The 24,345-nt window shown below is 45.2% G+C and overlaps 1 protein-coding gene and 1 pseudogene across 5 annotated transcripts in view; both read left to right on the top strand.

The window, feature by feature from the left end:
- Positions 1–24,345, top strand: part of WDR27 (WD repeat domain 27) — a 95,790-nt gene that overhangs the window by 57,973 nt on the left and 13,472 nt on the right. For all 4 annotated transcript variants that reach the window (XM_084775433.1, XM_084775432.1, XM_084775434.1 and 1 more), the window contains one exon: positions 675–773. In XM_084775433.1, coding sequence (XP_084631559.1) covers positions 675–773 — 99 coding nt within the window. The remainder of the gene's footprint in view (positions 1–674; positions 774–24,345) is intronic.
- Positions 5,567–15,747, top strand: LOC311594005 (cancer-related nucleoside-triphosphatase-like; annotated as a pseudogene). Its single transcript, XR_014783613.1, has 2 exons — positions 5,567–5,657; positions 14,247–15,747. The product of XR_014783613.1 is annotated as a cancer-related nucleoside-triphosphatase-like (transcript).

The following is a 24,345-nucleotide window of genomic DNA, read 5'->3' as shown; positions in this document are numbered from 1 at the left end:
AAGTGCTGCCTTGCTGGCATGTGACTGAGCAAGCGTAGGGAGCGTGCAGCCTCACCGCACCTCAGACTCTGCTTCCTGTGTGCAGGCAAACAGGTTGCCAGTCAGCTTCTTCTTGTTGCCACTGCCACCATGCCTTCCTCGAAGGTGTGGCCTGCAATCCTAAACGAAAACAAGCTTTTCCCCTGCAAGGTACTTTTTGTTGTGGTATTTTATCACATCAACAGAGAAGTAACTACGTGGGAAGAGCAGCCGAGTCTGGTAGAGATACTTCCCAGTCAATGGCAGAAAACCACGAGTTGCTCACATTCGAAGTTGAAGTTGAAGGCCCCCAGGTCTCTCAGGCTCCTGGGAAGGGCGGTGTTCTCCTTGACGTGGAACTTTAGAGTAGGAATGGCAGGTAGGGGCAGTGCACCTTCCTAAGTGCCAGTCATCAAAGAGGAATGCTTGCTTCAGACTGTTGAGAGGGAGTCTCTCGGGCTGTGACAGGAAGCGGAGAGTGTGAGTGCGTTTAGGGTGAGAGATGCCTTGTGAATCTGTCCTGTGACCTGGCTGTCACCATGGAAGGCTCATCAGCTGTCAGTGTGTTCTGGGTCAGCCACTGACATACTTGAGCCATAGCTGGAGATGGTTACCAGCCCTGTCAGCCCAGAACACCTGCTGGTCTTGTCTTCTAGGCTTATGTGTACGAAACGGGCTCCAGCAGCTTTCTATACCGTCTTGCAGGACACACAGATACGGTTACTGCAGTGGCCTTCAACCCAGCAGCTCCTCAGGTACCGTCTCCCGTGTGAGCAGGGCCCCTCTAGATCACACCGTCTCCCGTGTGAGCAGGGCCCCTCTAGATCACACCGTCTCCCGTGTGAGCAGGGCCCCTCCAGGTCACACTGTCTCCCGTGTGAGCAGGGCCCCTCCAGGTCACACCGTCCTATAGCACATTTGAAAGATGGTCAGAGTTTATTTTAATGACATCTTAAGGTATTTAAGAGTGCATGCAGCTGAGCAGAGAAGCTGTGATCCCAGCACTGCAGAGACTGATGTAGGATGGTTGTTGTATGGGACACAGCCTGGTCAAGGTCAGCCTGGGCTATATGAGAACCTGTCTCAAAAAAGAAATGAGAAAAAGACTGCATGGTGGTGTTGAGTACCAGGAGGGAAAATGAGGCAGTAAACTTACTGAGAGAAAGACAGTTTTGTAACTAAAGTATTTGTCATTCAATTTATTTGCTTCTTAATTTAGAAAGCTGCATGTATCCAGAGATACGGGTCTATGTAATCAAATGTAAACACTGTAGACAAGGCTCAGAAAGCAAGCGGGAGGCTGACTTGAGACGTTTGCATGCAGGGAGAAGGCTGCAGAATGTAAAGACACTGCCTTAGTGGGGAAAGCCAGGAGGAAATAAGAGTTGCAAACCAGCTGTGTAGAAAAATGAATGTTCTGAAACACGCAGAAGACTTAAAAGTATTCAGCATCTGCTAAATTTGAGAATTCAGGAACCTTAATTTCATCTTGTCTTCTTCCACACAAAGCTTTGTTTCAGAGAAGGCGTCATATTACTGTGTGAGTGTGTAACAGCATTTTGTTAACCCTTGCCTGTTCCTGACATTGTATTGCCGGGATCCAGGGCCTGCTGCAGTGCCTGGCACATTGTTGGCTTTGACTCTGTCTGTCCTGTCAAGAGATATGTGCATCAAGCTTGCCATGTGCTTCCAGAACTCGGTAGCACTAAGCTACTGGTGCTGCTGGCTGGCCTGTCACACCTCGTTCATTCCTGACCCTGACTGATTGATCTGGTGTGGGGATGTAGGTTGGTTAGCTCTTTTCTCTCTGCTGTCACTTTCCCTTGAGCACTGGTTACCTTCGGATATGTGTGTGGATGCCCTCTCTTTTCTCTATGATTCTATTAATTCTTGTGTTTATAAGCTGCACTTGATTTACAACTGCTGTGTCCTCTTAACGAGTTGAGGCGTTGTTATTATGAAGCATGCTTCTTTAGCCATGACATGCACACATATTAAGGCAGCCAGTCTTGTTCCTGTCAGTGTATGCTGTGGTGACACGCCTTTTTATTGGCTTTTTTCATACACTGTATTTTGATCATTTTCTTTTCCCTCTATGAACTCTTTACATGTTCCTCTCTACCTGCATTCCCTCCCAATGTCATGTGCTTCCTCTCTCTAAGGAAGAAAACCTACAAAATAAAAACAAAAACACTAAAAAATTATTGAAAACAAAATAAGCACACACACACACACACACACATACACATGTACAAATACACTGTGGGATCTGTTGTGTGTTGGCCAACTACTACTGAGCCTGCCCTAAAGTGTGTTTGATGACACCCACTGTCACTCAACTGGGAGAACAGGTTTTCCCTTCCCCAGTAAATATCAATTGCAAAAATCAATTGCAAATAGCTTCTTGGTTAGGGGCGGGGCTTTGTGCCCACTTCTCCTCTGTGCTGTGATTTTGGCGATGTGGGCCTTGTTTATATTAACACCATCTCCGTGAGTTTGTATGTGTTGAAAGATGCTGTTTCCTTGGAGTCACGTACCCCGTCTGCCTCTTCAACCTTTCTGCCTCCTCTTACATAGATCCATTTAGGGCTCAGTGCTCCAGCGTCTGTCACTGTCTTCACACCATCCAGTCTGTTCATGACTATTGACAGCAAGAGGAGCTTCTCTGATATGGGCTCTGCACCCATCAGCCCACGTGGAGCCCTGAGTCCCTCAGCTCTGCAGCAAGAGAGCTCAGGAAATCAGCAGCAGCACAGCTCAGGGAGAACCAGCTGCCACCCAGCTCTCACGATGTGACCTGTAGGCCTCATGCAGGATCATGGTAACATTGTTTATTCAACATTTTAAAGGATTTTTAGCATCCATTTCCATTTTTGGTGATCACAGAGAAAGCCACTATAATCACTCTTGTGTCTCCACTGGTGTGGGTGCACGCCTTTTATTCCTTGCCTCAGTTTACATGCTTGTTCAATCTCAGAATGTTGTGCAACCAACCTCAAAAAAAAATGGCCGCACAACCTGACACTGTCAGTACTGGGTGAGGTTCCAATTTCCTTACTCTTGGCGGTATTTAATTTTGTTAGTCTCCTAAACTTTAGCCAATGAAGTAGATGTATAGGATTCTTTTTAACTTGTATTTATTTCACAGTGATACTAAACACGTTTTTCATCTACTCATAGACCCATTCTTAAATTTTGTTATCAAGTTGTATAACTTTGAAAATGTCTTCTATGTCCTGGCCACATGCCCCCCATATATATATGCACATATGTATGTACACACACAGACACATGTACTGTAGGTATCGTAGGTGTTTTCATCAGTCCGTGTCTTGCTTGTTTAGGTTATAATGATAGGCCTTAGTGAACAGAGTTTTAATTTTTAGGAAAATCAACTTTTACATTCATGGCTAGTATTTTCTACAGATTGTCTAAGAAGTTTTTGCTGACCCAAAGGCTACAAAGATCATCTTCTATTTTCTTTCAGGAAATCTAGATTCCAAATTTGTACTTTGATCTATGAGATAATTAAGTATATTGGCATTCCTTCCCATATAATAACACTATAGGAACCTAATTGCTTATGGTACCCACACCCACCTCTGCAACCCTCCATCATGGGTCAGGACACCCACACCCACCTCTGTGACCCTCCATCATGGGCCAGGACACCCACACCCACCTCTGTGACCCTCCATCATGGGCCAGGACACCCACACCCACCTCTGTGACCCTCCATCATGGGTCAGGACACCCACACCCACCTCTGTGACCCTCCATCATGGGTCAGGACACCCACACCCACCTCTGTGACCCTCCATCATGGGTCAGGACACCCACACCCACCTCTGTGACCCTCCATCATGGGTCAGGACACCCACACCCACCTCTGTGACCCTCCATCATGGGCCAGGACACCCACACCCACCTCTGTGACCCTCCATCATGGGTCAGGACACCCACACCCACCTCTGTGACCCTCCATCATGGGCCAGGACACCCACACCCACCTCTGTGACCCTCCATCATGGGCCAGGACACCCACACCCACCTCTGTGACCCTCCATCATGGGCCAGGACACCCACACCCACCTCTGTGACCCTCCATCATGGGTCAGGACACCCACACCCACCTCTGTGACCCTCCATCATGGGTCAGGACACCCACACCCACCTCTGTGACCCTCCATCATGGGTCAGGACACCCACACCCACCTCTGTGACCCTCCATCATGGGTCAGGACACCCACACCCACCTCTGTGACCCTCCATCATGGGTCAGGACACCCACACCCACCTCTGTGACCCTCCATCATGGGTCAGGACACCCACACCCACCTCTGTGACCCTCCATCATGGGTCAGGACACCCACACCCACCTCTGTGACCCTCCATCATGGGTCAGGACACCCACACCCACCTCTGTGACCCTCCATCATGGGTCAGGACACCCATACCCACCTCTGTGACCCTCCATCATGGGTCAGGACACCCACACCCACCTCTGTGACCCTCCATCATGGGACAGGACACCCACACCCACCTCTGTGACCCTCCATCATGGGCCAGGACACCCACACCCACCTCTGTGACCCTCCATCATGGGTCAGGACACCCACACCCACCTCTGTGACCCTCCATCATGGGTCAGGACACCCACACCCACCTCTGTGACCCTCCATCATGGGCCAGGACACCCACACCCACCTCTGTGACCCTCCATCATGGGCCAGGACACCCACACCCACCTCTGTGACCCTCCATCATGGGTCAGGACACCCACACCCACCTCTGTGACCCTCCATCATGGGTCAGGACACCCACACCCACCTCTGTGACCCTCCATCATGGGTCAGGACACCCACACCCACCTCTGTGACCCTCCATCATGGGTCAGGACACCCACACCCACCTCTGTGACCCTCCATCATGGGTCAGGACACCCACACCCACCTCTGTGACCCTCCATCATGGGTCAGGACACCCACACCCACCTCTGTGACCCTCCATCATGGGTCAGGACACCCACACCCACCTCTGTGACCCTCCATCATGGGTCAGGACACCCACACCCACCTCTGTGACCCTCCATCATGGGTCAGGACACCCACACCCACCTCTGTGACCCTCCATCATGGGTCAGGACACCCACACCCACCTCTGTGACCCTCCATCATGGGACAGGACACCCACACCCACCTCTGTGACCCTCCATCATGGGCCAGGACACCCACACCCACCTCTGTGACCCTCCATCATGGGCCAGGACACCCACACCCACCTCTGTGACCCTCCATCATGGGCCAGGACACCCACACCCACCTCTGTGACCCTCCATCATGGGCCAGGACACCCACACCCACCTCTGTGACCCTCCATCATGGGCCAGGACACCCACACCCACCTCTGTGACCCTCCATCAAGGGACAGGACACCCACACCCACCTCTGTGACCCTCCATCATGGGTCAGGACACCCACACCCACCTCTGCGACCCTCCATCATGGGCCAGGACACCCACACCCACCTCTGTGACCCTCCATCATGGGTCAGGACACCCACACCCACCTCTGCGACCCTTCATCTTAGCCAGGTATCTGGTGAGGCTCTGCTGGTTCCTCATCTCTGGGACTCACTAGGTATGGGCAAGAGTATCAGCAGGGCTGTGGGCTCATTTAGGCTTTACTGGCTTCTGTCAGTGCACATGCTCACCCAAGCTGTGGGTGTGCTTATGTAATTTGTGGTTAAAGGATTGAAGGCCAGCTGTTTGCTGGCCACAGGCTGAAGCCTTCAGAGAGACTCCGGCAAGGTGCCCCTCTCGTGGATACTGTGTACTGTCAGTCTGTATGCCTTCATTGTCTTTTTATTTACATAATACTACCTGGCACATTGGTTCAGTGCAGCAAAGAATGGTGAGAAGGGAGACCCTTGCTCTCTCCTGACCTTGATGGGAAAGGTCCAAGTTGAGTGTAGGTTTTTTTTTTAGATGCTACTGTGAAGTTAAAGAAGATTCTTTTTGTTCCTGTTTGCTGAGTTGTTTTTGTTGTAGTTGGTTTTTTGTTTGTTGGTTTTTTTGGTTGGTTTTTCAAGACAGGGTTTCTCTCTGTAGCCTTGGCTGTTCTGGACTCCCTTGGCTGTTCTGGACTCACTTTGTAGATCAGGATGGCTTCGAACTCACAGAGATTCTCCTGCCTCTGCCTCCCGAGTGCTGGAATTATAGATGTGTGCCACCACACCCAGTTTTTGTTTGCTTTGTTTTGTTTTAAAGAGTAGGTGTTATATTTTGTCAAAGGATTTTTTCATTCACTGCTGAGATCTTATAATTTCTTTTTAGAGCTCATCAGCATGATGGATTGCAGTGCTTTCCAAGTGTTGAACTAGTGCTGCATAGCTACAAGAGCCCTACTTAGTCACAACATACCGTGCTTTTTGTACAGTGTTGCCTTGGATTTACTAGTGTTTGCTGAGGGCTTTTATATCCATGTTCACGACAGACACTGGTCTGTATTCTCTTTCCTTGTGATGTCTGTCTGTGCTAGCTTTTGGCTCTGAGTGTTGACCTCATAGGACGAGTAACTAAGCATTCTCTATGTTGCTAGTCAGCAAAGAAACTACAGAGAATTAAGACAAGCTTTTCCTTGCATGTTTACTAGAACTTTCTAGTGTCCACATGAACCTTGTACTTTATGCTGTAGATTATTAATTATTGATTCAATTTTCAAAAATAGATATAAGCCTAGTTCTATTTCCTGCCTCTTTCTGTGTGACCTTGAGTATTGATCATACCATTGTTTGTAGTATTCTTTCATTATTCTCCTAATATCTATAGGATCTACTGTAGTGCCTACTCTTGATTTCTTATATTAATTATAATCTCTTTTTGTGTTTTTTAATCTTAGCTAATAGTGTGTCAATTTTATTCATCACTTCAAATTAGTTGCAGTGATTTTTCACCCTTATGTAGATCATGTGTTATCCTGTTTTGATAAGTTAATTATCACAAAATGAACACAGTAGTTCCCAGATAGCCATAGTTTTGTTATCTACAGTTTCAGTTATATATAGTTTCATTGATGATCCAAAAATATTAGATTAAAAATTTCAGGAATAAATAATTTATAAGCTTTAAATTCTATGTCATTCTGAGTATGTGGTGCTGTCTGTCTTACTCTGTTTACCCAGGACATTAGCTAGCCCTCTGTCCAGTAAACCCATGCTGTGCTCACCATCCACTCACTGGACAGAGTTGGTTAGCTGTGTGGAGGTTCCATAGTCCTTGTTTTCAAGTGACCCTAGTTTGGCTTCATAATGGTCCCAAAGTCTACACCAGAATGTAAATTCTTGACTTAAGGGGACAAAAGGCAAAGCTTATGCTGACATTGCTAAGATCTATATAAAAACAGATTTTCTTTCCATCAGATTGTGAAGAAGAAAAAAGAAAATTTGTACTGGTTTTATTGTTGTACCTCAGAGTGCAGAATTTGTGGCCAAATGCTTAGTTAAGATGGAAAATGCACCAAATTATAGGGTTTTGTGCTGTCTGTGGCTTCAGGCAGCCCCGCAAAGTCTTGGAACGAGGTCTGTGTGGAGGGGGCTCTGGTACTTGGTTCCCAGGGATCTTGGCAGCAGTGGCTCTGTGGAGATAGTATTAGTAAGGAAGACAGGCTGGGGATAGACCTGTGTGCAGCCAGCACCTCAGCCGGACGCTGTTTCTATAGTGCCTGGAGGGAGGCGATATGCTAGTTTCCTTATATGTCAAGTTGTCTTTAGACAGTACTGTGCAGTCTGTCTCATCTTGGTAGCTTGCCTATTCTTTCTTTGAGTGCCACCAGGGCTCCCCACCCGATATCCTGTGGCCATAAAGTGAGGGAGGAGATCCCCGTTGGTCATAGACCTAGGAGAGGGGATTAGGGGAATAGGAGATGGGGGAGGGGGAAGGAGCAGGAGGATACAAGTGATGGGATAACAATTGAATTGTAATCTGAATAAATTAATAAAAATGCATAGAAACATAAATAAATAAATAAATACTTTTAAAAAAAGTACTGTGCAGGCACTTTTGTTGCCCTGACTATAAACAATGATGCCTTGGATCTTTGGAGCAACTACCTGTTTTTTGTTTGTTTTGTTTCTTTTTTGATAATTTAGCTTTTCTTTTCCAATTCTTATTTAACTTTGTTTACTTGGAGTGGGATCTTGGAAGTATTCAGAAGGTGAGAACGTGGAAGACAGTGTGCTGCATGCATCCTCACTGAGGGCTGCTCCCTCCAACTCAGGAAAGGTGTGTGCAGTACAGGAAACAGTTTTCTGTCTCCTGTTCTTAGAAGCCATTGTTTCAGGGGTCACAGGCCCCTGAGGTTGCCCATCCAGCCAACCCCTCCAGTCATGTACCGTGTGCGAGGAGGACTCTGTGTCTGGGGTTTGCCAGGTGCCTGGACCGTGAGAAGGTCCTTCTGAGATGGTTGCCGTGGGGTTGTACCAGCATGTAGTCAGGGAGAACTCCCACCCAGACCTTCATCCCAGAGAAAACATGGTCTCTGTGTCATCGTAGCATACTGTCTGGGCAGAATCCAGATACAAACCCAAGCAGTGGCTGAGGCGCCCGCTGTAGACTAAGGCTGGCGTCAGTGCTAGCGTCCTAGGAGCCTGACTGTTTTCAGTTTGGGCCATGCAAGGAGTTTGCTTTAAGGGAACCACTTATTCCTCTTACAACCTCAGAAGGCCCAGGAGCCAGCTCAGCAAAGCACCTGTCCTGCCTGGTGGCTCTAGAAAATTGCAGTTTTTATTGGACATGTGGCAAGAGAAATGGAGATTTTTACCAGAGTTTTCTTCTTCCTTCCTTCCTTCCTTCCTTCCTTCTTTCTTTCTTTCTTCTTTCTTTCTTTCTTCTTTCTTCTTTCTTTCTTTCTTTCTTTCTTTCTTTCTTTCTTTCTCTTTCTTCTCTTTTAAGATTCCTATTGACTATGTAGTAAGCTTTGTGTGTGGTGTGGAGCCTTCATGACAGGTCAGGGTGTGGAGCAGGGAAGTATATGCCCTCACCGCCAAGCTTGATGTGAGACCCCTTTTTTAAAAATATTTTTATTAATTTATTCATATTACATCTCAATTGTTAGCCCATCCCTTGTATCCTCCCATTCCTCCCTCCCTCCCATTTTCCCCTTACTCCCCTCCCCTATGACTGTGACTGAGGGGGACGTCCTCCCCCTGTATATGCTCATAGGGTATCAAAGTCTCTTCTTGGTAACCTGCTATCCTTCCTCTGAGTGCCACCAGGTCTCCCCATCCAGGGGACGTGGTCAAATATGGGGTACCAGAGTACGTGTGAAAGTCAGACCCCACTCTCCACTCAACTGTGAAGAATGTCTTGTCCATTGGCTAGATCTGGGTAGGGGTTCGAAGTTTACTGTATGTATTGTCCTTGGCTGGTGCCATAGTTTGAGCAGGACCCGTGGGCCCAGATCTACCCATCCTAATGTTCTTCTTGTAGGTTTCTAGGACCCTCTGGGCCCTTCTATTTCCCCATTCTCCCATGCTTCTCTCACCTAGAGTCCCAGTAGGATGTCCTCCCCTCTGTCCCACTTTCCTGGTAAGTGAAGACTTTCATGGGACATGCCCCTTGGGGTAGTGTCCAGATATAAGTGAGTATATACCATTTGACTCTTTCTGCTTCTGGGTGAACTCACTCAGTATGATCATTTCTAGTTCAATCCATTTGTCCACAAATTTTGGGAATTCCTTGTTTTTAATAATGAAACTCTTCTTTAGGAAAGTCTAGACTAGCAGTTCTCAACCTGGGGGCCACATATCTGCTATCCTTCATATTAGATATTTACATTATTATTCATATCAACAAAATTACACTATGAAGTAGCAACAAGATGGATAATTGCATCGTTGGAGGTGGTCACAACATGAGAAACTGTATTAAAGGCTCTCAGCCTCAGGGAGGTTGAGGCCTGTTGGTCTAGAGGAAGAGTAGATGTTTCAGTCCTTTGTCTCAGCAAGCTGTCTCCCTCCTTTCTGAGAGTTCAGGAAGAATACCAAGACAGAGACAGCTGCCAGCTGAGCCATTTGCAACAGTCTATCACTTCTTTAAGAGTGATCACAGAGCTGCCTTCCACAGACTCAGTGTTAGAATATGGAGACAAAACTGAGTCTTCTGTGGTGCTGTTATGTCTTCAGACTTCGGACATTTATTTATTAGCTCTGTTAGCTTTCGTTTCTTCTTGACTTACTTCCTTGAAACTTCTTGGGGAGTTCATGCATAATTATCTAGATGTAGGGGTGGCATCTTTCCTTTCTAATATTATGTTTACTATGTGATAACTAGAACTTTTGCATCCAACACGATACTGTTTGGGGATGCTTTGTTGAGACTTTTTCTAAAGTTGAAGTAACTGTTTATTCTTCTGAAATTGCAGAAACTGCTCATCACACTCATGTCTTGGCTTTTGCTAAATACTTTCTGCATCAATCCATAGCATATTTTTTCTTTGTTCATGTTACTAACTGTGATATTTTGATATTTAATAATGTAGTGTGATTTTTTTCAAATATGTATAACTCAGTGAGCTTCCTAAAATTATACATTATGAAAGAAAGCTGAAAGGAGTCACCAAATACTGAGAAACACAGTGCCCCACATAGATTTTTTGCCATCATGTGAAGCTGTGCTCACCTCTAATGACCCCAGAGGTGCTGGGATCACCTCTAGTTGAGCCATTAGCTAAAGGGGATCAGGCTATTGGCTGCTTACCACAGATGATGTAAGTCCTGTTGCTGAGGGCAACACTTACGTGTCTCATTGAACAGAGGAGAAACGGAGCTGGTGCCTGACTAGAACCTTCACCCCCACTGAATATGAGCTGCTTGGAATATTCTTTTGTGTTTGGGAGAAATGTGCTGAAATATATGGTGGGAACATTTGGTTTGAGGCATTATTTAACTTCAGCATTTCTCTGTTTAGTCTTTGTCTGCATGATCTTTCTGTTGGTGAGTGAGGTACTGAAGTCATCCACTAATCATCGTACAGGGGCTAGTTTGGGATACAGTTTCTTTCTGTCAACATGGGTGCCCTTTGCTTGGGGTATAGATGGTAAGAACTGCAATGTCTGCTTGGTGGATTTTTCCTTTGACGAGTATATAGTGTCCTTCTGTTGTCTCTTTGGTTTGAAGTCTATTTTGTCCAATATTAAAATATCAGCACAAGCTTGCTTCTTGAGTCTATTTGTTTGGATACCTTTTTCCATCCCTGAGATGATCTCTGTCCTTGATGATAAGGTATGTTCTTAGGATGAAGCGGAAAGATGGGCCCTGTGTCTAGTCCAGTCTGTTGGTCTGTGTCTTCTCACTGGGTAAGTGTTGCCAAGGAACAGTGCTTACTGATTCTTGTTATCTTGTGGTTATAGGTGGATCCCCCTCCAACTGTTGAGACCTGCATTCAACTGTGTCAACTGATATTTTGCTTTATGTTTATATCTAATATATATCATACCTACAAACTATTTTTTATTAATTTATTCATATTACATCTAGATTGTTAGCCCTTCCCCTGTTTCCTCCCATTCTTCCCTCCCTCCCACTTCCTCCCTTCTCCCCTCCCCTATGTCTGTGATTGAGGAAGACCTCCTCCCCCTATATATGCTCTTAGAATATCAGTCTCTTCTTGGTAACTTGCTATCCCTCCTTTGAGTGCCGCCAGGCCTCCCCATCCAGGGGACATGGTCAGAAAAGGGGCACCAGAGTTCGTGTGAGAGTCAGATCTCACTCTCCACTCAACGGTGGAGAATATCCTGTTCGTCGGCTAGGTCTTGGTAGGGGTTCAAAGTTTACTGCCTATATTCTCCTTGGCTGGTGCCTTAGTTTGAGAAGGACCCCAGGACCCAGATCTGCCTGTCATAAAGTTCTTCTTGTAGGTTTCCAGGACCCTGTGGGTCCTACTATTTCCCCATTCTTCCATGCTACTCTCACCTAAAGTCTCAATAGGATGTCCTCTCCTTTGACCCACTTTCTTGGTAAGTAAAGTTTTTCATGGTACGTATCCCTTGGACTAGTGTTTTGATATAAGTGAGTATATACCGTTTGTCTCTTTTTGCTTCTGCGTGAACTCACTCATTATGATAATTTCTAGATCAATCCATTTGTCCACAAATTTCGGGAATTCCTTGTTTTTAATAGCTGAGTAGTATTCCATAGTGTAAATGTACCACAGTTTCTTAGTCCATTCTTCTACTGAGGGACACTTAGGCTGTTTCCATGTTCTGGCTATTATGTATAAAGCAGCTATGAACATGGTTGAGCAAATGTCCCTGTTGTGTGGTAGGGCATTTTCTGGGTATATTCCAAGGAGTGGGATAGCTGGGTCTTGAGAAAGCCCTATTCCCATTTTTCTGAGAAAGCGCCAGATAGCTTTCCAAAGTGGCTGTACAAGTTTGCATTCCCACCAGCAATGAAGGAGTGTTCCTCTCTCTCCACATCCTCGCCAACATGTGGTGTCATTTGAGTTTTTGATCTTAGCCATTCTGATGGGTGTAAGATGGAATCTCAGTGTCTTTTTGATTTGCATTTCTCTGATGACTAACGAGGACGAGCATTTCTTTAAATGTACAAACTCTGTTTTGAAGAAAATCCTGATTATATCATTATGTTTATAAATAATTCAGCTATACTGACAACTGAGAGAAGATGACCGATTTTTAAAATAGCTTCAGTTTATATTCTCCAGTTAGTATATTGTCCAGTTCCTCTCTCTGCCTTCCTGCCACCTTTCTAGTTCACCGTCACCCAGCGTGGCCATTCTCTGGGCTGACTGGCAGGCCTGTGTCTGCTCTCTCTCTCTTGTGTTCCTTCTGTAGAAATCATGCAAGTTGTAGATCTATGGTATATCTAGTGGGGATTTTTCATGGCCCAAGATACCTGCCATGTACACTAAGCCATGCACACTGCTTAAGTAATTCCAAGATAGAAAAGGAAATGGAGGGTCTACTGCTACATCCTTGACCCTTAATGGGACTTCTGATTGCCTTTGACTTGATTAAGAAACCACTATTTGCGGCCAGACTGCCAAATTCTATATCTTAGACTATACTTTGCCTTAAGAAGACTCCAGTATATACTTTTTGTGTGGATGAGTTTAATTTTTGTGGGAGGTTCATAAGGTCCATGTTTTCTAGCAAACTTGTTCATGTTTTAAATAGTTTGTATCATAACAAGCCCAATTTCATTATATATCCCATTAACTGGGAGACCGCAGATATCTACAAATAGTCAGATTTATTGTGGAATTAAGGTTCGAATCAAGGTTCACAAAAAGAATTGGGATAGTTGGAATATATTCTTGAAATATTTGATGACTGATGCTTTTCAGCCCTTAGAGTGAAATAGAAATCTGGACTAATAGGAACATAAATGGTTGAGAAAAATGGTATCCTAATGCAGTGGGTATGTACAGTTTGCATGGTAGGTGTGGCTGTAGTATACTACTGCAGATGCAGTCCTAAAATACCCCCTAGAGAAGCTCAGATAAGCAAGAGTTGTAGTCAGAAGCCACAGGAGCTTTTCCTTCAGTAAACTGCTATCCTAGAGCTGCGATCTTACTCCCTTGAGGCATTTTTCTTACTGGCACAGGAGGAGAACTTAGATCTAACAGGCATGCTGCAGCTTCTGGGCATGCTCTGTAAACGAATCCCTTAGTTGTGTGTGTAGTTACTGGTCTTAATTCCTGTTAATGTGAGAAGGGCTTGTTTGGGCTTGCTGGGGGCAAATGTGGAGCAGTGGCTCAGGACTGGCATTTCCCACTGCAGTGTACTAGACACTTGCTTTCATTCTTAACAAAACCCCACAGAAATGTGCATATTGACACAGACCCCTCTAAAGTTACCTTGTCCTCCTTTGTGGTGCTCTCATAACCTTTCAGGCTTTGCTAGGAGCTCCCTTCAAAGAATGCTGGGCACTTCTCAAGTGTGGTGGTCATGAGCCCAGCAAGCATCACATGGCTACTTACTGAGCTGAGCTGTAAAGCTGAGCTATAGCTGGGTGAAGCCATACTAAGTTCAACTGGGCACCAGTGCAGCCCCATTTCTTTGTATAAGGTAAACTACTTGGCATTCCTTACTGCTTTTTAATTTTTTCTTTCGTGTTCTATGATTTATAGTAGGTCATAAAAGAAGGGGAGAGGAGAATTTATGATAGATGAGCCTATTTTACTCATATTGCTTTTTATTTCTTAGGCCATCATTCTGTAAACAGGAGGAACATTGTATCATTCTGTAAAGAGGAGGAGATATTGTATGATTCTGTAAAGAGGAGGAGCATATTGCTCATTCTGTAAAGGGGAGGAGCATATTGCTCATTCTGTAAACAGGTGGAAGATATTGCATCATTATGTAAAAAGAAGGAGCATATTGTATCATTCTGTAAAGAAGAGGAGCAAATTACATCATCTGTAAAGAGGAAGAGCATATTGTATCATTCTTTAAAGAGGAGAAGCATATTGCACCATTCTGTAAATTAGAAGACCATATTGTATCATTATCTAAAGAGGAGGAGCATATTGTATCATTCTGTAAAGAGAAGGAGCATATTGTATCTGTAAAGAGGAGGAGCATATTGTATCATTCTGTAAACAGGAGGCACATATTGTATCACTGTGTAAAAAGGAGAACATGTTGTGTACTGTAAAGAAGAGGAGCATAGCGTTCAATCTGCAAGAGGAGGGGCATATTGTATCATTTTGTAAAAGAGAAGTAGCATATTGCATCATTTGTGAAGATGATGTGAATTTTGTCATTCTGTAAAGAACAGGAACACATTGTATCATTTTGTAAAGAGGAGGAGCATATTACATCATTTGTGAAGATGATGTGCAAATTGTATCATTCAGTAAAGAAGAGGATTGGAGCTCCCGCCATGCACTGCGACCCCTATGCACATGGCGTGGCACGTGTTCCTCATGGGGCCTCCAGGGGTTAGCAAGACCACCTTGATCCAGAAAGCTAGTGAGGTCCTGCAGTCCTTCGGGGTGCCCGTGGACGGATTTTATACACATGAAGTCAGGCAGGGAGGGCGGAGGATTGGATTTGATGTCGTCACCCTGTCTGGTGCTCGCAGGCCTCGGTTCCTGCGTTGGGTCACAGCCTCCACCTGGAAAGCCCAAGTGTCAAGTGGGGCAGTATGTGGTGGACCTGGCTTCTTTTGAGCAGTTGGCACAACCTGTCCTAAGAAACGTCACCAAGGAGAACAGAAACAACCTCTTGCCCAATATTGTGACCTATGTGCAGAGCAGCCCAAACTGAAGCGGCAGCTGTGTGCATCCAGGTTTGCTGCTTTGGCGTTAACGGGCCTTGTACCCTCCATTGAGGCAGGTGGGCCTCTTTCCCTCAGATCTGCCCAGTGCCCGGTCAGCAGTCCACTGTGTCTTCTGTGTACTCCAGGTTTCTGTTGGTATTCCCCTGAGTTGTGCACGGGATTTGAGTAAATTCTAAAATGAGTCTGGAATTTGCTCCCTTCAGAGTTCTAATGTGTTTGGGGCTGAGGAGAGAGGCTCCATCTCCTCAGCCTTGAACGCTGCAGGTGGTGAACAGCTCTCCAGGTGCAGCTGGGAGCAGTAACAACTGATTCTCTTCAGCTATTTCCAAAGAAAAGAAATTTAGTTTCCCCCTTCCTCTCTTGTTTATTCCTTTGTTTATTGCCTAATAAAAATGAAAATAAAAAAAGAAGAGGAGGATCATATTGTTCATTCGGTAAAGAGCAGGAGCAACTGCATCATTCAGCAAACAGGACGTGCGTATTGCATCATCCCGTAAGGAGGAGGAGCATATTGTATCCTGTAAAGATGAGGAGACTATTTTATCATTCTGTAAGGAGGAGGAGTGTATTGTATGATTCTGTCAAGTGGAGAGCATATTGTTCTATCTGTAAAGAAGAGGAGCATATTCTTTATGCAAGTAGGAGGAAAATACTGATTATCCTGTAATGAGGAGCATATTGTATCATTTTGTAAAGAGGAGTAGTATATTGCATCAGTCTGAAGACAAGGAGGATATTGTTTGATTCTGTAAAGAAGAGAAGCATACTGCTCATACTGTAAAGAGTAGGAGCATATTGTTCATATTGTAAAGAGGTGGAGCTTATTGCATCATTCTGAAAAGAGAGGTAGCATATTTTATCCTTGTGTAAAGAGTTGAGCATATTGGTAATGCTATAAAGAGGAGAAACATATTGCATCAGTCTGTAAAGAGGAGCAGCATATTGTATCGTTCTGGAAAAAGGAGCATATTGCATCATTTTCTAAAGAGGAGGAGTATATTGCATTCTTTTTTTAAAAGAAGAGGAGCATATTGCATCATTCTCTAAAGATGAGGAGCATATTGCATCATTTTGTAATGAGAAGGAGCATATTGTATCATCCTGTAAGGAGGAGGAGCATATGGAATCATCCTGTAAGGAGGAGGAGCATATTGTATCATCCTGTAAGGAGAAGGAGCATATTGCATCATTTTCTAAAGAGGAGGAATATATTGCATTCTTTTTTTTTAAAGAAGAGGAGCATATTGCATCATCCTGTAAGGAGGAGGAGCATATTGTATCATCCTGTAAGGAGGAGGAGCATATTGTATCATCCTGTAAGGAGGAGGAGCATATTGTATCATCCTGTGAGGAGGAGGAGCATATTGTATCATCCTGTAAGGAGGAGGAGCATATTGTATCATCTTGTAAGGAGGAGGAGCATATTGTATCATCCTGTAATGAGAAGGAGCATATTGTATCATCCTGTAAGGAGGAGGAGCATATTGTATCATCCTGTAAGGAGGAAGAGCATATTGTATCATCCAGTAAGGAGGATAAGCATATTGTATCATCCTGTAAGGGGGAGGAGCATATTGTATCATCCTGTAAGGGGGAGGAGCATATTGTATCATCCTGTAGGGAGGAGGAGCATATTGCATCATCCTGTAAGGAGGAGGAGCATATTGTATCATCCTGTAAGGAGAAGGAGCATATTGTATCATCCTGTAAGGAGGAAGAGCATATTGTATCATCCTGTAAGGAGGATGAGCATATTGTATCATCCTGTAAGGGGGAGGAGCATATTGTATCATCCTGTAAGGGGGAGGAGCATATTGTATCATCCTGTAAGGAGGAGGAGCATATTATATCATCTTGTAAGGAGGAGGAGCATATTGTATCATCCTATAAGGGGGAGGAGCATATGGCATCATCCTGTAAGGAGGAGGAGCATATTGTATCATCCTGTAAGGGGGAGCAGCATATTGTATCATCCTGTAAGGAGGAGGAGAATATTGTATCATCCTGTAAGGAAAAGGAGCATATTGTATCATCCTGTAAGGAGAAGAAGCATATTGTATCATTCTGTAATGGGGAGGAGCATATTGTATCATCCTGTGAGGAGGAGGAGCATATTGTATCATCCTGTAAGGAGGAGGAGGAGCATATTGTATCATCCTGTAAGGAGGAGGAGCATATTGTATCATCCTGTAAGGGGGAGGAGCATATTGTATCATCCTGTAAGGAGGAGGAGCATATTGTATCATCCTGTAAGGGGGAGGAGCATATTGTTTCATCTTGTAAGGAGGAGGAGCATAATGTATCATCCTGTGAGGAGGAGGAGCATATTGTATTATCCTGTAAGGAGAAGGAGCGTATTGTATCATACTGTAAGGAGGAGGAGCATATTGTATCATCCTGTAAGGAGAAGGAGCATATTGTATCATCCTGTGAGGAGGAGGAGCTTATTGTATCATCCTGTAAGGAGAAGGAGCATATTGTATCATCCTGTAAGGAGGAGGAGCATATTGTATCATCCTGTAAGGAGGAGGAGCATATTGTATCATCCTGTAAGGGGGAGGAGCATATTGTATCATCCTGTAAGGGAGAGGAGCATATTGTATCATCCTGTAAGGAGGAGGAGCATATTGTATCATCCTGTAAGGAGGAGGAGCATATTGTATCATCCTGTGAGGAGGAGGAGCATATTGTATCATCCTGTAAGGAGGAGGAGCATATTGTATCATCCTGTAAGGAGAAGGAGCATATTGTATCATCCTGTAAGGAGGAGGAGCATATTGTATCATCCTGTAAGGAGGAGGAGCATATTGTATCATCCTGTAAGGAGGAGGAGCATATTGTATCATCCTGTAATGAGAAGGAGCATATTGTATCATCCTGTGAGGAGAAGGAGCATATTGTATCATCCTGTAAAGAGGAGGAGCATATTGTATCATCCTGTAAGGGGGAGCAGCATATTGTATCATCCCGTAAGGGGGAGGAGCATATTGTATCATCCTGTAAGGGGGAGGAGCATATTGCATCGTCCTGTAAGGAGAAGGAGCATATTGCATTGTCCTGTAATGAGAAGGAGCATATTGTATCATCCTGTAACGAGGAGGAGCAGATTGTATCATCCTGTAAGGGGGAGGAGCATATTGTATCATCCTGTAAGGAGAAGAAGCATATTGCATCATCCTGTAAGGAGGAGGAGCATATTGTATCATCCTGTAAGGAGAAGGAGCATATTGTATCATCCTGTAAAGAGGAGGAGCATATTGTATCATCCTGTAAGGGGGAGCAGCATATTGTATCATCCTGTAAGGAGGAGGAGCATATTGTATCATCCTGTAAGGAGGAGGAGCATATTGTATCATTCTGTAAGGAGGAGGAGCATATTGTATCATCCTGTAAAGAGAAGGAGCATATTGTATCATCCTGTGAGGAGGAGGAGCAGATTGTATCATCCTGTAAGGAGGAGGAGCATATTGTATCATCCTGTAAGGAGAAGGAGCATATTATACCATCCTGTAAGGAGAAGGAGCATATTGCATTGTCCTGTAATGAGAAGGAGCAGATTGTATCATCCTGTAAGGGGGAGGAGCATATTGTATCATCCTGTAAGGAGAAGAAGCATATTGTATCATCCTGTAAGGAGAAGGAGCTTATTGTATCATCCTGTAAGGAGAAGGAGCATATTGTATCATCCTGTAAAGAGGAGGAGCATATTGTATCATCATGTAAGGAGGATGAGCATATTGTATCATCCTGTAGGGGGGAGGAGCATATTGTATCATCCTGTAAGGGGGAGCAGCATATTGTATCATCCTGTAAGGAGGAGGAGCATATTGTATCATCCTGTAAGGAAAAGGAGCATATTGTATCATCCTGTAAGGAGAAGGAGCATATTGTATCATCCTGTAATGGGGAGGAGCATATTGTATCATCCTGTGAGGAGGAGGAGCATATTGTATCATCCTGTAAGGAGGAGGAGGAGCATATTGTATCATCCTATAAGGAGGAGGAGCATATTGTATCATCCTGTAAGGGGGAGGAGCATATTGTATCATCCTGTAAGGAGGAGGAGCATATTGTATCATCCTGTAAGGGGGAGGAGCATATTGTATCATCTTGTAAGGAGGAGGAGCATAATGTATCATCCTGTGAGGAGGAGGAGCATATTGTATTATCCTGTAAGGAGAAGGAGCGTATTGTATCATACTGTAAGGAGGAGGAGCATATTCTATCATCCTGTAAGGAGAAGGAGCATATTGTATCATCCTGTAAGGAGGAGGAGCATATTGTATCATCCTGTAAGGAGGAGGAGCATATTGTATCATCCTGTAAGGGGGAGGAGCATATTGTATCATCCTGTAAGGGGGAGGAGCATATTGCATCATCCTGTAAGGGGGAGGAGCATATTGTATCATCCTATAAGGAGGAGGAGCATATTGTATCATCCTGTAAGGAGGAGGAGCATATTGTATCATCCTGTATGGAAAAGGAGCATATTGTATCATCCTGTAAGGAGAAGGAGCATATTGTATCATCCTGTGAGGAGAAGGAGCATATTGTATCATCCTGTAAGGGGGAGGAGCATATTGTATCATCCTGTAAGGAGGAGGAGCATATTGTATCATCCTGTAAGGAGGAGGAGCATATTGTATCATCCTGTAATGAGAAGGAGCATATTGTATCATCCTGTGAGGAGAAGGAGCATATTGTATCATCCTGTGAGGAGAAGGAGCATATTGTATCATCCTGTAAGGAGGAGGAGCATATTGTATCATCCTGTAAGGAGGAAGAGCATATTGTATCATCCTGTAAGGAGGAGGAGCATATTGTATCATCCTGTAAGGAGGAGGAGCATATTGTATCATCCTGTAAGGAGGAGGAGCATATTGTATCATCCTGTAAGGAGGAGGAGCATATTGTATCATCCTGTAAGGGGGAGGAGCATATTGTATCATCCTGTAAGGGAGAGGAGCATATTGTATCATCCTGTAAGGAGGAGGAGCATATTGTATCATCCTGTAAGGAGGATGAGCATATTGTATCATCCTGTAAGGAGGAGGAGCATACTGCATCATTCTGAAAAGAAGAGGAGCATATTGCATATTCTGTAAAGAGGAGGAACATCTTACATCATTCTGTAAACATGAGGTACAATTTGCATCACTGTGTAAGGAGGAAGAGCAAATTGTATCCAGTAAAGATGAGAATATTGTATCATTCTGTACAGAGGAGGAGCATATTGTATCATTTGTAACTTGGAGAGCACATTGCTCTTTCTGTAAAGAGAAGGAGCATATTATTCATTCTGTAAAGAGGAGCATCTTGCATCATTCTGTACATATGAGGTCCACATACATACATACATACATGTGTTCACACGCAGACACACAGACACACTCATACACACAAGCACACATGATCATGCACACATGTAGAGATAAAGAGACACACAGACACAAACACATGGACACATTCACACATACTAGAAAGACAGACACACAGGCAAGACACACACAAAGGCATATATACATACACAGATCACAGATACTGGCGCACACACAGGCACATACTAACACACACAGAGAAAGAAAAATTTTTCCTTTGAGAACTATTACCAGGAGGAGATTTGTGGTTGCTTTGGGGGTCATCATTGTCTACATGATTTGAGGTAAACACATTGACTTAGAGTTTCTATTGCTGCAACAAAATGCTGTGACCAAAAAAAGTAAGCTGGGGAGGAAAGAGTTCATTTGGCTTACACTTCCATATTGCTGGTCACCATCAAAGAAAAGACAGGAGCTCAAACAGGGCAGGAACCTGGAGGCAGGAGCTAGGACTGCTGCCCACTGACTTGCTCCCCATGGCTTGCCCAGCCTTCTTTGCTATGGAACCCAGGACCACCAGCCTAGGGACGACACCACCCACCATGGGCGGGGCCTGCTGCTTCAGTCACTAATTAAGAAAATACCTTATGGCTGGATCTTGACTTTCTCATTTAGGTTCCCTCGTTTCAAGATAACTCTAGTTTGTGTGTCAAGTTGACATGAGCCTAGCAGCATACACGTGCTGGGCTGCAGGAGTAAGACTTCAGGAGCCTACCACTGAGGGGCTTTGCTCAACTCTCTGTTCCTCAGGGTCACTCTGAATATAAAGTACCGTGTCTGCCAGGGCAGCTGTAGAGTCTCGTGTCAACTCTTGCTGACCTCTGAACCTGGGCTGTCTGACCTCATAGAGTAGGGTGCTAGAACCTGAACCAGAAAGTTCCAGGAAAAGTCCAAGTTTCTGGTTGGGAATGCCTTTCTTCTGCTCTCTCATGAAATGGTCTGAGTTGCCTCCCGCCTTCCCTGTCACACCTATTACTCCCATGCCAGGAAAGCTCAGCAATCCTAGTCACTCTGGGCATGGGTTGGGACTCATTTCCCATCTGTCCCTCACCGCGTACAGCATCTTCTACTGTTGTACAAAATCCCATGCCAGTGTCTCCCAATCCTGCGCGGTAAGTCGTCTGCAATGCTGTGCCTGTGTCCCGCAGTTCCCTGTCCTTGCTGCGGTCTCCCCAGCTCCTGCTGCCTTCCCACGTCTTCAGTGCCACGCCCATGCTGGCTCCCTGAGCCTCCAGTCCCTCTGCCCATGCTCATCCTCTGCAAAGGGCCCAGCTTTTTCATGGACTTCTGGTTGTCTCCTTCTCCCCCAAACTTCCCAGATCTAGGTGTCATGTGTGTAGACCTTAGCTTAGAGAGACTGTCACGGTGCTGAACTCCTCCTGTGTAGTTTCTTCTGCAACTCTGTGGTATGTCCATCAGACGTTGGTGGCCTGTTCTGAGGTATCATAGAGTAAGGGTTGGAATTCTCACACCAACTAACAAGTTATGAAAGAAGACACTTTATCCATGATTTCACTAGATACAACTGTAGCACATCAAGTTAGGAAAAAAATACACAATCAGGTTTCACTTGAGTGAATACATCCAAATGGCATAACTATCCATATGTTGGTTGTAGTTATAGGCTGGCCCCTCAGCAAGTCTCCTCTTAAAGGGACCCACCTCTTCAAGGTCTGCATGGGGCAGACCTCTTCTGTCTGCTTAGAGCCATTTACACTAGTTTTGCAAAACTGAGTTTAGGAGTGAGGCCTCATGATGATCCTGGTAATGCTGTGTCCGCATGGTCATGGGATACCTGTAGTTCCCGTGTCCGTGTGTGTCCCTGTGGAGGTCCGCGTGGTCATGGGATACCTGTGTTTCCCATGTCCGTGTGTGTCCCTGTGGAGGTCTGCGTGGTCATGGGATATCTGTGGTTCCCGTGTCCATGTGTGTCCCTGTGGAGGTCTGCGTGGTCATGGGATACCTGTGGTTCCCGTGTCCGTGTGTGTCCCTGTGGAGGTCCGCGTGGTCATGGGATACCTGTGGTTCCCATGTCCGTGTGTGTCCCTGTGGAGGTCCGCGTGATCATGGGATACCTGTGGTTCCTATGTCCGTGTGTGTCCCTGTGGAGGTCCGCGTGGTCTTGGGATACCTGTGGTTCCTGTGTCCATGTGTGTCCCTGTGGAGGTCCACGTGGTCTTGGGATACCTGTGGTTCCTGTGTCCATGTGTGTCCCTGTGGAGGTCCGCGTGATCATGGGATACCTGTGGTTCCTATGTCCGTGTGTGTCCCTGTGGAGGTCCGCGTGGTCTTGGGATACCTGTGGTTCCTGTGTCCATGTGTGTCCCTGTGGAGGTCCGCGTGGTCTTGGGATACCTGTGGTTCCTGTGTCCATGTGTGTCCCTATGGAGGTCCACGTGGTCTTGGGATACCTGTGGTTCCCGTGTCCGTGTGTGTCCCTGTGGAGGTCCGCGTGGTCTTGGGATACCTGTGGTTCCTGTGTCCATGTGTGTCCCTGTGGAGGTCCACGTGGTCTTGGGATACCTGTGGTTCCTGTGTCCATGTGTGTCCCTGTGGAGGTCCACGTGATCTTGGGATACCTGTGGGTCCCGTGTCCGTGTGTGTCCCTGTGGAGGTCCACTTCACCCACTCTTGGTGTTCTTCCTCCCCTCGGTTCCATCATATTTTCAATCTTTGTCACCCAAAGCATTAACAAGTAAAGGATAATTATATAAAACAAAAATATAGAAAACATTTTTATCAAAACACAAATTTTCCAGAGGTAAAATTATTTAAAAATGAAGTTCATATGATTTCAAGAGTTATTTGGAACTCTTCACTCTCATTAAAATCAAATGTGTATAATTCCTATTGATTTATTGTGCTCTAACTTTAGATAAAGATGACATGGTTTAGGATGTTGTTGCTTTTGTTTGTTTAGAGACAGGGTTTCTCTGTGTAGCTCTGGCTGTCCTGGACTCTCTTGTAGACTAGGCTGGCCTCGAACTCACAGAGACCTGCCTGCCTCTGCCTCCCCTAGTACTGGGATTATAGGTGTGTGCTACTATATCCAGCCAGTTTAGTTTTCTTAAGACTAAAGAAATCTTATTAGATATTTTCATAGAAAAAAAAAAAGTTGCATCGGTGTCCAGGATCTGCATACCAATGTTAAGATCAGTCAGTACAGGTCATGCATGCTCTGTCTAGACACAGCACAGAGAGGGACATAATTGTCAGTCCTTGATGCCGTGTGGACCTGTTGTGATTTCCTGTCAGCTCATTTGATGTCAGCTCTAGACCATAGCAGAAAGCAAATCCAGTTAGTGTGTTAGCACTGCTTTTCGGTGCATGAGCTCCTACGCTCTGGGACTGTTTGGTGTGAAGGGCCTTCTGTCGGCAGTGCTCGCTGCTCAAGGATGGCAGCAGCCTCTGTTTCTGCCAGGTGCATTCCTCAGGAATGAACCCACAAGGGCCTTTTGTTCAAAACAAGGTTTAGGAAAAGTCCACCATCACGGGTGGACTCCAGGAGGAAAAGATAAAGCTTGAATGTTGTTCTTGATTCCACAAAACTGCCTCTGAGGGTGGGAGCAAGCCAAGAAAGCAGAAAGTCAAAAGCCATAGGGTATGAAAGGTCATACATGAGGCAGTCACTTAATGTGCAAAA

This window comes from Acomys minous (genome assembly GCF_964271855.1).
Source record: "Acomys minous genome assembly, chromosome: 3".
Classification (NCBI taxonomy): Eukaryota; Metazoa; Chordata; class Mammalia; order Rodentia; family Muridae; genus Acomys; species Acomys minous.
This window is presented reverse-complemented; position numbering and strand designations above follow the sequence as displayed.